Raw genomic sequence first — 13,826 nt, forward strand, 5'->3', positions numbered from 1 at the left:
ATGGAAGAAGCCAGCCACGTACCCTGGCACTTTGTCGGTTCACTTTCTCCTCCTCATCGGGCAGGGGAGGCATTGGGTAGGGGTATTTTCTGCTGGAAGCAATAGATCCAGTTGACGAAGAAGGAGATTTGGCAGGAGATAAAGTCCTGAGACGTTGAGAACACATGAAATACATATTATGTGGATGCCTAATATATTTTTCAAATATCTGAAAAGTGGGTTCAGAACAAACCCTCTGATTTCTACTTCCATAGGCCACTACCGCCCAGGTTTAACTACCAGGACAAACTCTGTCACTCACAACACTGGAATGCTAGAATTTCATCTTCCTAACTTCAGAACTACAGTATGTTGCTTAAATGTTAGTACACAGAATCATACTTTTCAACTAAACAGCCAATCATGACATTTCTTATAGACTAGATTTTTTAAAAAGCTAAAATGGAGAAGGGATAAAAATATTCTAAGAGCTCATAATGGTAAATTAAGTGTATACTATATCAATATTCTGCCTTATTTTGATCACTTAATGTCAAAGATGTCTTTTGTACAGTAATTCCAATTGTATTTTTAAGATCTGAAAATACAACTGATACATTTATTAGTTGCTAAGTCACACACCAGTTTACACAAAACTCATGCATTCAGAGGCCAGTGTGTTAGTTGTGAAAGAACAAAGGCAAATACAAGGGTTTTAATAACAAATTAGTAAACATGCAAGCGATAAGGAGTGCAGAGTTCCAGCCAAACAGTCTGATGAGAACATACAAAAATGGTCTGATTAGTCCCTACAATCATCATTTCTGCACAGGGGAGGATTCTAACCCGGAGACATAGGTCTTGATAACTTGTGTAGGGTAGACTTGTCATGTAAATCAAGTGATGACACTTTAATGACTGGAATTTTACTAAAACTAAAATAAAGCACAACAAAACTCTTCTCTTTGGGTAACGTGTTCTCCTCATCACAGAGCTACTCCACATAAAAGTTCAGTGGAAGCTCTGGGTTCGTGATGCTGAACTTGTTTGGCTCTGCATGTGCAGTGGTAATATTTGTGACTAAGAAGAGCAGGCTGGAAGGGCCCATATCTGCTATCTTGTCTTTAAAGTTGGCAAAACAGCTGAGAGTGTAAAGTGTCGACTTCCACCACGTCAGTGGAAAACAGACATGGTGATTCAGCATCAGCTCTCCATTCACCAGTGTTACCACTACATGTCCATGCCTCCTCAAGCCCTGGTGCAAAGGGTATGACCCGCATCACTGAACTGGTTACACTGCCGTGTTGGAGCATGGGGACTTATTTCAGCAGGATGCATCTCATCTGCTGTGAGAGACTGACTCAACCTGCGAGTGTTGGTGGTGGGGTAGCCTTGGGTGGGGGGAGATCTTCTGACCGAACTGCATGCACCAAATAAAGACGTCTTTTTTTCTCCCTGACGTTAAAGTTTGGTTCTCATCCCTGTATCATCCTTTGCTCTGGTTCTGCTGTAGCTTTCAAATCAGTTTCTATTTTATAGACACTCAATTTAAGCTAAGGTTTGAAAATAAATTTTCCTACAAACTCTGAGATTTGGCTCAATTTTAAGAAGCAAGAGTGATTCAGTTTACTTTTAACCTATAATTCCAAATGTTTCCTCTATTTTTGGAAGATGTCCAGGACCACTTCTTAGGGTGTACTGTTAGAATACTGCAGCTGTTCGACTTCTCTTGTGTTAATGCTCTCCACGGCGAAGCAGATGGGTGGAACTAAGAATATTGGTGCTTCAAATCCTCTAAAGTACTATTAAAGCAATGTATGACTGCATCTTTTTCTAATTCAGAAATTAATGTGGTTTTTTTTTTCAATTTTAGGGAAACATTTCAAGTAGGATTATGATCTTTAGGAAACAAATTCAGTATGTGTAAAATGAGGATATACCTTTATATTTAGATATTTAAATACATTTTTCTAAAATTAGGGATATTAACCTGGGTGAGGATTTTCAGCCTAATCACTACTGATAAGATCTCCAAGTTTAGAAAAGCTAGTCAGGTACACAAACAGGTAAATCTTGTTGACTCTAGGGGTCTTGCAAACTGACTCCTCTGTTTAATTTCTGCAGTGTGTATATCCATATTACGAGATGTTAGCTTATAGCTTCAAGATCATGCCAGCCAGTCACTTGGCCATGGTCCAAATGACCAGCTCTGTATTCCAGTGAGGGTGCTGGAAGTCCAGTCTTCTCCTCAAATATCTATCTCTGGCCAAAGCAATAATGAGTTAAAACAAAAACAGGAGGTATTCTCCAGAATTCCCCTCCCCAAATTAGGCATTTACTGCTTCTCACATTAACACACTAGTTTAGCTGACACTTTGGACCCTAGGGGCAAGAGACCAAGCAGCACAGTTTAGCAGGGGCAGGGGCATGGGGTCCTGAGGTCGGGTGCTGTGTGACAGCATGAAGGAGATTATCTTGTGGGGGTAGGGGAATGGATTGCACCAGAGCAGGAGTCAAAGTAAGAGTAGAGAGTAAGGCAGGGTAAATCAGTTTAGGGAAAACAAAAACAAACTACAAACTCCTCACAAATGTCAAAGAAAGATATTTCTTCCAAACCGCCTCCAGGCTCTTTTCTGACCCTGGCTAGTTGCTTGGTAGTTTCAATCTGGCTCTTACTGAAAACAAGGCACCGGCCCAGCTCATTTGTTTACAAAGTAATCGTGGGACAAATGTTAACCATTATCATTATTGCACTTTTTAAAACCACAATAACCAGAGTGGGTGCCATTTAGAATTAATTATACAATGTAGGTGCATCCCTGTGCCAATGGACTGTGCTGTGTCTTGGAGCTACCTCAGACTGCCTGGGCTTGCCTTCTGTAGATAGCAAAGGCCCATCTCAGTTCAGTTCTGTACCCCAGAACAGGCTAAAACCAGACCAGCCACACAGGAGGGAAGGAGGGACACACGTCCTGCCCTTACTCACTTGGCTGTGTTAGTATGCAAATTTTATAGTGGTCTGATGGAAAAGGAACAGATTTTGGGAGCTTGTAATTCTGATTCGGATACTTACTAGCTATGATACCTCGAGTTACCCTTTTGGCTCAGTTTCCTCCATCTACAGAAAGGGAGTAAGAATGCCTACATCTCATGATGTTGTAAGAAATAAAGGAAGACAGCAGGCACTCAATACATGTCACCTATTAGAATCAGTGTCTTTCCAGAGTTACTGCGTTTTCCACAACATCATGGACATGAACTCAAAAACCACTGATGAAGTGAATAATCAAGTAGATACTACCCCACAGTAAGGAAACCTTCCAAGAGCTTGTAAAGCACTATCATCAACAGAACTGCCTCCAGGATATAGGTGTGAGAAGATAATGCTCTTGCTCTGACTTCGCCTGCTCCTTCTCGATGTCCTGAATATATCCTGACAACAGCTGGAGTGAACGCTGCCATATGAGAACTGGGTAAAGCGCACAAGTGAGGTACTCTGTTCAAAATCTTCTGGCCTTTGCTTTGCTTTTCATAGTGATATGGATACATAATTTTTTAATGCTGGGCTGTATTTTGGACCAGTTTGCTGCTGTCGAAGTCCCCATTGCATTTTGAGAGGAATGCCACAAACCCTACACACCACATGGAGGATTAATAAAGTGACCTTTGCCCTTATTGGTAGTTTGGGCAGGAGAGGTAATCCTGAATGACCTGGCGGCAGATGGAGCAGACCTGAGATTAAGCACAGGGTTGGCAAAGCATAAGCCAAATGTGGATGCGCTCAGGCCTACGTGAGGCTTGGCGTGGATGAAGAGTGGCTGAAATCCTCTTCTGTTGTGTTAGAATCATTGTGTTGCAAGCCCCAGGGCAGCTCCATTATTTACCACTCTCACGGAGAATCAGTGCTAATTTTCAAGTCTCACCAGCATAACCCTTTTTAACACTCAAATGACAGTTAACTTACAACCCTCCACTGAATTCTATCTAGCCTTTAAACTTAAATATGGATTCTTAATCACGAATTCTGAATGTGACTATCCACTGTAGGAACCAACATCTCATCTTATAGGAGGAGATAAAGGAATGCTCTAAAATTGCCCTTGCAGCTTTGCACGTGCAACGGGGGGAGCTGAAGCATTTCCCCATCCAAATTGCGTTTAGTCATGCAGCTTCTGGGCAGACCTGGGTGCTGGTTTTAAGAGATGTGAACTCTTCTCTGGGAGTCACATAAACTACTCAGCTCACCCAGGGGGAGGTGAATCAACTCTTCCGGAGTACCATTTCACAAATTATCGCTGCAAAAATGTCCCTGTAGGTATATAAGCCCTACCCCATACGGGACCAAAGCCATTCTGTTTTGGTTCCATGGCAACTGCAAATTACAATCTGCCCACAAGCCTGAGGAAAACAGAAAGGAGAGATAGGACTGCAGGTGAGCCAAGATTCCAAATAACATTCACAATCATCTTACCTGTCTTCCTGACGTTGGCCATCTTGGGAGCTACAGGTGAGGGTGGGATGTTTGAATGTGAGTGTATGTGCATGAGCAGAGGGACAGGGCAGGAGGGAAAGATGGGGGATAAAAGCAGGATATATTTTTGTGAGCAGGCAGGGGTTATGCTTTCCTTGGGTTATATGCAAATGTATGGATCAAATTAAAATGCAGGTAGGTCTAATCATTTTCTCAAACTATACATGTCTAAACTAAATGGTACACTGGAAGAGAAAGTCCACCTTAAATGGGTGCTGAGAGTTAAAAACATGTATGTATTTTGATACCTGATAAATGCCGACCCAAGTCATGGCAATAGGTAATCTGAAATCTTAATCGTTTATGTTCAGAAGAGGTAGTAATTGAGTCTATATTTCTTCTCTACATTAGTTGTCCACAAAGTAGTCAGATATAAAGTAGCCATTTACCCCTAGAAAATCACTTTGATATTATAAAGACTGAAAAAAATGCCATTAAGAGCTCTTGGAAATTCTCTCTGACCTCTACTGTTATACTGAGCTGCAGTGAATTGAATAAATATGCTAGTTGCTAAAATGTAGGAATATTTCGCCTGCTCTTTCTTTTGTCAATCAACATGTTTCTGATCTGTTCCCTGTTCTACTTGAAGTGTTAGACAACGCCTAATGCCTTTTATTCTTACTGGAATAAAAAAATTCCTCAGATGCTTTTTTTGAGAATCTGTAAAACCCTTCTCAGCACAGCCCTTCTCTGGTAGCAAATGGTTGTACTGCATACATCAGACCTAAAATCATTCCATACACGCTCACGTGGCCAATATTCTCAATAATTTTCAAGTTACATCAAATCATTGTTTTTTTACTCAAAGTAAAATTCCACCACATTTCATTTAGTTTCTTTTCAGGTTTTTCCTTAAGTTTTGGTATGTACTATGCACTCGTGAGGCAGTAAGTAGGAAAAATGCATTATGAAACTGCTAGATTCCAGAAATTAAATTGTTCAGGTTAATAGTGCTTCTTAATTATTAGTGGAAAGTATGTTTCATGCCCATAGAACACTACATGGCGTAAAATGAACAGAAAGCTACTAAAAAGCTTGAGATGGTGACAGGGACATGCACTCAATGGCAACCCTTTCAAATGGCTTCATTTGAAACATTCAGAAAAGAACTAGACTTGCTCACGAAGCCAAAAACAGAGATCAAAAGGCAGCAAATAAACAAGGACCCTCTCCAACTATGGGAACTTGTATTGGGAGATACAAGATAGAGAGCCAGTCACACCACAGTATTCGTATGTGCTGGGAGAGTGTGAAAAGGATATAAAATTAATTTATAAAATACCTAAAGTATGGTCCTTCAGTGTTTTTATTCACATCTTCTACCCACTTAGCTACATTATAGTCTCTTTTGAACCATGGGTTTAAATACCTGCAGAAAGCAATGGAAGGAACAAAGAAAGCAGAACAAGATAGAAAATCTGAAAATACACAGCACAAGCTTAGCAAGGATGTTCTTCACCCTCCAAATGCAAGTGACCATGGCCAATAAACCAAGATGAATGTTGGGTGATTATGAGGCAGTCTGTACAATGACACGGGCATAAACTCAGCTACAACAAGGCTCAAGGCATTCTAGAATGCAGTCAACATTTCAGAGAAAGCCTTTCCAGTGGTTTCCCAAAGGGAATCAATCTCTTTCAATCAGAGTACTGTCAGCAGTCCCATCCACCCACCTCCATAGTGGCTTTTTCCTGGCCACCACCCATTTGGCTCCTTGGTTTTCAAAGGATAATGGTGCTTTTTGAGAATATTCAGATGGCTGCAATTCCAACCTGGTGTTTGGGTATATAATATCCCAAGAACAGTTAAAAAGAGCCCCATTCTCTTTCCAATATGAAAGGAAAGATTTTACGTGGCCTCTACTCCACTCCCAAGAAGAGATCACACGCTGGCGTTAATAAGAAACATGATCCAGCTCGAAAAGGAGCAGAATGGGTCCCAGTCCTCTGATCCCGGGGCCCCAGCACACAGAAAGTGCGGTCCAATAGGCCTCCATGATCTTGAAGGCGGGTTTAGTAACTTAGGTGCAGCTGCAACATTCCTTCCCCGCCTCTGTGTGCTCCAGTCTAAAGCATTCATGTTTCCATTATGAAATTGCCCTTGGAAGTTGCCTTCCAAATGTCTGGTCACTGTCTGAGTGACTGCCCGGGGGAAATAATGATCTTAGTTAACAATTCCCTGATGGATCTGGCAAAGTCTCCATCAGAATTACTGCACACAGAGAAAGGTAAAAGACAGTAAAACTATGAGTGCAGAGGGTTTTGTTTTTTGTTTGTTTTTTTCTTCAGAATTTCCTTTGATTTTTACCCTCGGAGCCAAGCAAAAATACATCCGCTTAACATACCCCCTCATCAAATAGATACAGATTCAACAAATTCAGTGAGAAGAATCTGGAGGTTTTAGTCAGTTTTCAAATTTAAAAGGTAACTTCTAGAGAGACTATAGACAATGAAGATTCAAGCTCTCTAAAACTTTTAAGATTATTTGGAAACAAACCAGGGGAAATGATAAAATACACTATTCCCTTGTAGTTGAAGTTTGCCTCTTTCCTCCATATTTAGTTTTAGTTTGGAGAGCCATTTAAATCAAAATACATTTCCACAGTTACAGAAGCAAGATTCAATTATTTTCCCGTAGCCCTTCTCCTCAATGTCTTAGCTATAACCAGGGTACACCACAAAATAACATCATGAAGTTCCCTCCTGAGAGAAGGGTTGGGTTGTTTTTCATGCTTACAAGACCATTTTTGCTAAGATAGTGTCCCCTGACTTGGGAACAACTCACATTTTTTTTTTATCTTTAGCCACAAACCACTGACAACTTGCGCTTTTGACAGAGATAGCCAATTAAAACTTGCATAAAGATTTCCACTGAGACTCTGAACAAAAAGAAGAAGTCAAAAAGCAAGTGCAGCCACACATGAAGGCTCGCGAATGCTCTGGCCTGGGGAAAATCTTAGAAAAAGTCCATGCACTTGTTATTCGGTGACACATAGCCACACAGCAAAATGAGTCACCCACAGGCAGTCGGCCACTTCTAGGAGGAGACCTGTGTTCCTTTCACTGACAATCTCAGAAGCTCAAAGGAACTGGCATGGCTGTCCCATGAAACCTACAGCCACGTGTGGCCTGACTTGCATATGGTGGACCTTTTCCTCCGAGTTAGGAAGCATCTCAGAAAGCTGTGATCCCTTCACTAGAGGTCACTGAAGAGAGCTCTCGATTGTCCCTTCTGGGGATGTGCCCATGAAAGTGTCCTCACAGTGGGCCTCCTAACATCACTAGGTCATGGTGGCTAGAGTGATGGGATTTCATCAAACTGCTATAAATCTGCCCATGTGGCTTGGCTTGTAGCGCAACATGCAAAAAAAAAAAAAAAATGCATTAGACAGGATAGGAGAGCTCTTTGTGCTCTCCAGGATGGGAAGGCAGAGGAAATTAGCTGGTGCTGGCTGGACCAGGACCACCTCCGAGCAGACGTTGGGGGTCAGTCAGAGATCAAATGACCCTGTTCTCAGCCAAGGAAGGGACTTGGAGGGAGACTAAGTGGCAGCCCAGAATGGAGGGGCAGGTGGAGACTGACCTGTGATCCAGACTCCCTGTCTGGGGGCTGTCAGAGCCCCCTGGGCTTATGCCTTGGGATGGGACTGTCTGGGCGAGGGAGTGCCCAGGCTCACGTGCTTGGGGCTCCCTCCTGTAAAAACACAATATATAACACAAAGTCTAAGCCAAAACCTCTTTTTTTTTTTACATCATTTACAACAGTGAGGAAGATGCAAAAGCTTCGAGTGGAAAAACAATACAACGAACAAGGACATTTTCTGGTGTTAATTAGCAGAGTGTGCATTTGGGGTGCATGGTTTAATTCATGCCTCGAAGTTTCATCATCCTTTGGGATGATGACATACTAAAGGAAGTGTGGAAATAATGGACCTGCTAATACCTCTTAATTTAAAAAAATTTAAAAAGATATGTTTGTCCATGGTCATTATTCTCCTCTTAGAGTCACACAAGTGATATTGTTGTATCCAAAGTAAATGGGGTTATTTAACAACTATAGAAAGTATTAAAAATACTTTGATATGCTATGTATTCTTGATATGCTATGTATCTGGATTCCTTTTAAGAAAGAAAGAAAGAAAGAAAGAAAAAAAAAAAAAAAAAAAAAAACCCGTGCCCAGACAATAAGGTATGTGAGAATGTCAGAATAGGGGTCGGCTTCATGGGCTTGGCTCCATGGTAACCTATAGGTAAACATGAGTCATGTAATCCAAGTCTGAAAGTCTGAAATATCTGAGAGAGTCCTTAACACTTCTTCATAAAGATGATTCCATTATGATGTCTTGTTAAATATAATAACTTAAATACCTCACAGGCAAGATTTCTCAACGGCTATCTGCAGTATCATAATATTTGTCACATGATATGAGTGGGACTTTTATAGAAAAATTTTTTTAAAAAGTAAGTGATTATGCTAGAAAATATTGCTAAATACCAAGTATTCTTTGGGCCCTAAATTTGTAGCTTTAATATAATACTGGATATTTTGTTGTTATTCATTTAGGAGTTTTCAAAGCCTTGTTAAAGGAAATATGGTTAGAACACTAAACAGACCACAGAGGAAGTTCTGAAGAACATTTTGCATTTTTACCTGTACTCTTGTTAGCAACTGAGATAAGCTAAGCTAAGAAGCTCTTAACAGGTGACCTCATGCAAAACAAATCAAACAACATTCCAAGAAGAGTTTATCCACAATAAGCCCTAAAGCATCCAAGTGCTCTGGGAAGGTGTAAGATAAACTCTAACAGATTAGTTATTTGTGATGGAGTTCTATGATGCCATTCTGGACCACGCAATGGTATCACTTGAACCTATCTGTTGTTTCTAAGGTAAAGTATCCTCTAGTAAACTTTGAGAAGCCACTTACAAGACAATACCATCAGCAGGAAGCTCCAAATTTCAGGGCAATGTTATTATCCTGGACTGAAAAAGGCAGGGTATATGATGGAAAAGCTAACATAAGTTTCAGACAAGCAGTTAAGAAACATCTGCTGTTTAGATTTTTTTTTAAGGCATGAGGAAGCAATAGAGATCCAGGCAATAATCACTAGCACTGCAGTGAGAAATAAGTCAAAACAAAACAAAACAAAACAAAAAACAAAACTTGGTAGGTCCAAAAAGTATGGTTAATTAAAACCGGTTGGCAAGTTCAGAAGAAAACTAAGGGAGGGTTTTAGTCCATGATGGGAGATAAAGGTTTGAGGAAGCCTGGTTTTGCCTGAACTTTCTAAAGTGGAGAAACAAACCCAAAAAGTACATGCTGTTTATATCTACCTCATTATAAATGACTTTAAATATAACTTCCGACCTCATTCCCTCTTAAAAAAAGAGGAGGTGGTGGTGGCTATCATTTAAAACGGACTGTGTTGCATTTAGTGACAATGATTCCGTTAAAGAGCAAGTTTAGGTAAATGCCCTTTTAAATGTCCTCAAAAGGAGAATTTAAAAGGGAAACATATTCCAGTAGTCTGAGAGAATGCTTAGATGGCAGCCATGAAGCCCTCGGAGTGGTGGTTTCACACTGTGAGCCGTCACCATGCTCTAGGACGGCAGCAATTTCCCCCTGATGCTTCTGGGCTGTGTGAATACTGGGGAGAGGAAGGGTGACCCCTCTGAAATGGCTGGACCCCGGGTGATGAGAAGAAAGGAATGTTATCAAAATTCCCTTCAAAACGGAACCAAGACACCACAATGGCAGGTTACTGGAGGACAGAGCCTGCAGTGAGGGTGAGACCCTCACTATCAGTGAGTATTGGGATGGGCACAGTTGCGGAGATGCCTATGTAAAAGAGAAAAGCCATGGTTAATTTTAAAACAGCAAAAAAAGAAAAAAAGAATTAAGAAGACAAAACCAAGACCAAGAGGCATGGTTTACAGTTCTCTGATGATGTGGTTAATTAACTTTTCACACTAATTGCACAGGACCTTAGAATGTCTTTTTCCATTAGAGGTTCAGACTTACTCAGTTGAATTAGACCGAGGTCTAAATCTTTTGCCTCTGATTTTCTTTCTGTTGCCTCCCAGGTTACCTGAAAAAGATGGTTTATGGCTAGATATGAATATAAATAAAACAATTGCCACAGGTTTAATTACATGGTATTTCAAGTGGGTGTAATTCACAACCAGCACCAGCCCAGAATATAGGGCTTTTTAGCACCGTACAGCCTTCTCAATGTGTCCAGCGCACTCGTGCTACCAAATCCTATCATTTCCCGTTCAAGAAAAAGGAACTGGACTCCCTCATAATCATAATAAATGCCCTCCTCTCTGCTGGGAGAAGAGCTAAAGAGTTTTCAGGAAGGAACAAGTCTTTATAAACAGGGACCACAGAATACAGACTTTAGGTGACACGGACAGATGGGCTCAGAATGCTGCCCCTATACCTTGCCAAGAGTTACTTCGAGGTCGCCCATTTTCACAGATGTCTGAAATATGTTTTGTGTCTGGAATCCTTTCACTCCAAGAATGAGAGAGTCCGTTTGACCTGAAATTGAAAATGTGTATATATTGTTCAAAACTATAATCACATGAATGTTTTGAAATCATTAAGCAAAATTTCTAAGCATTACTGTGCATTAAAATAAACCGAGAAAGAAAAAAATTGGAAATGAAAGAATGAAAACATGGAAGTCTTCATGAAGAAGGCAGAATTACACAACATCCAATTTAAGAAAAGTCAAATACAATGGAACCCCATTACAATAGTTCGTAATTGAAAAGTATCAGGATACAATGCAAGCCAATTACATTCCCCAGAACACAGCGACCACAAATACAAATTCACTACATATTATTTCGGTAACATAACCCAAGCAGCAGAGTTATAATGGGGTCCCACCATAGATGTTTCTTAATTGTAAAGCAATGGTTTCCATTCAAATATTATGAGGACATGGACTTTCAAGAGATCTCACTGAGTTGCTCAATTGAACCTGGTTAACCTTTATCAAAGTAATATTTAGGTTTTCTTAAACAAGAAAATTATGTTCTAAGAATTGGCATTTTCTCCACATTTCTCCTCCAAATGTAATATTGTTGGTTAACTGTCCAATAACTGAACTGAGTCTGATGTTTGTCATGGAAGTGTCTCTCACAAAGTCCATGTACCGTTAAGCCCTTCCACTATTTGTGTCCTTCCATCTTTAAATGAACTGTCTACAAGAAGCAAAATTTACAAACCTACCTTGTACCACATAAGAAGAGCATTCTGACAAACTACATATACTTAGGAGGAGCCACATAATTTGATACAACATTTAACTGCTTAAAAGTCAAAACCCATTGAGACTTTGCTAAAATCTGGGAATTATTCAAATTAATGTTTTAAACTCTTCTTGAGGTACTTTAGCAAATAGCTCTGTACTTTAAATCTTTTCCACATATCATTCCAGCTAACTGCTGTCTATTCTAAAAGGAACCTTCTACAGATGAATGAAAATATATGGAACTCAGCACAATTATTACATAATTCCCCAGATTTTTCAACATCATTTATGAAGTGTAGAACGACTCCTATTTTGTATAAAAGTACAATAGAAATTCTGCTGGAATCCACTGATCTCTCCACTTATTTACCATATTATTTAATTTAAAAGTAAATATTTGACCAAGAAAATAATGATATACTGAGAAAATTTAAGTAAGTGTTATTCTCTTAGCCAAAAAGTCAACAATAAATTAAAAGAATAAAAAATTTTTGAACACCCTTCTATAGCACTTCTTATGCAAAAACTAATATTTTTACTTTTGCTTTAAGCTGTGTTATCTGAGTGAAAACAATCCTGTATGCTTAGGACAGTTTCACATAGAGTTAGTTCTCAGATCTCGTTAATTCCTTCTATTCTTTTTCCTGATTCTTTAAAAAGAGTGAGATCCATTGCAGAATTTTTACAGATGATTTACTCTATTTAGAACTCCAGAGGAGACCATGTTTCTTCTCAAAAAAACTAGCAGTTTCCCTTTCAGTCTACAAAGTAACTACTGTGCCCAAAATAATGCATGGGGCTCTCAAATCTTTTTTTCTATACATTACACCCCTACCATCAGTTTTAAAGAAACTCTTTCAAACGAATATTTTAGCTTTTTTCAATGTGAATGTAGGTCTCATTTCCCAAAACAATTCCAACTGTTTATTTCTACTGTCAGCTTATTTTTATTAAGCAATTATAAAGCATGCAGAATTTAAAACGATCTTATACACCTTAAGATCCTGGAGTGAGACTACAGCATCCAAGTTTAAGACATATAAGTAATATATTAATCCCACCTGGACTGTTACAAAACTTAGGCAAACATTAAATATACTTAAATTAATTTGGCAACAAAGCTCTAAGTTATAAAGTCTAGAATTAATCATTCCAGGAATGAAAGGCAAAATAAATCATAATATTCAAATATATGATTCACAGAGAAGCGATCTTTTTTTTTCACAGCAAGCTTAGCTTTGACAAATTTAAAATTAAAAAAGAAATACTCAATGTAGCATTTATATTACCAATTTATCTTAACAACTGCTTTTATTGAAGCATGACAGTAACCTTTTTCTTTGACTACCAAACATGACATAAAGCTCACCATTTAAAAGATGATAAAATACATTGCATAGTTTCTTAAGCTGTAGAAGAGCAAGGTTGAAAAACCCTGGGGTTTCTATCCAGATTTAGGGTGGTTATTTGTTTCGTTTAGTTCCATTTGGATTTCTGGCCTGATTTGTTAAACCAGTGGTTCTGAGCATATGGCATTTTGAAGTAGAGTAATCAAAGAACAAAGGATACTATTTTTTAACATTCAAGAAAGAAGGAAGAAGTAATCAAACCTGCTGCAAAATAATGAAATGTTCTGACTAATGGAATAATGTGTGATGGAACAGGTAGAAATCTGAAAATGCGACAGAAAAGCAGACCTCTTCTTAGAACTAGATGCTGAGTTTGTGCTGACTCCAGGAGGAATGTCGCTATAAAAAGAGTCGCCATCTCCAGGCTTTTTTACATAATCTCCCTGGGGTAACTGTCTAAGGCATAATAAACATTTCAGAGTCAGAAAACAAGACACACACATGAACACAGACATATACAAATATTATTTTAGGAAAAAGGAGGTAGGGGTAATGATCTACATGAATCAAATCTATAACAACACGTAAGAGTATTAATAAATATGACAAGTTAGTCATTCTAACTGTAGAGGTCAGAAAGGCAATCACTGAAGTCTCTCCAGTCTGGATGAATAAAGCCTTGCTTTGGGGGAAAAATATGAAA

At 39.2% G+C, this 13,826-nt stretch overlaps 1 protein-coding gene across 1 annotated transcript in view; it reads right to left on the bottom strand.

Annotated features, from left to right (window-relative positions):
* Nucleotides 1-13,826, bottom strand: part of ADAM22 (ADAM metallopeptidase domain 22) — a 206,215-nt gene that overhangs the window by 9,870 nt on the left and 182,519 nt on the right. The window contains 5 exon segments of the mRNA XM_032484054.1: nt 23-146; nt 5,793-5,879; nt 10,532-10,598; nt 10,953-11,053; nt 13,472-13,579. Of these exon segments, the coding sequence (XP_032339945.1) occupies nt 23-146; nt 5,793-5,879; nt 10,532-10,598; nt 10,953-11,053; nt 13,472-13,579 (487 nt within the window).

This window comes from Camelus ferus, chromosome 7 (genome assembly GCF_009834535.1).
Source record: "Camelus ferus isolate YT-003-E chromosome 7, BCGSAC_Cfer_1.0, whole genome shotgun sequence".
Classification (NCBI taxonomy): Eukaryota; Metazoa; Chordata; class Mammalia; order Artiodactyla; family Camelidae; genus Camelus; species Camelus ferus.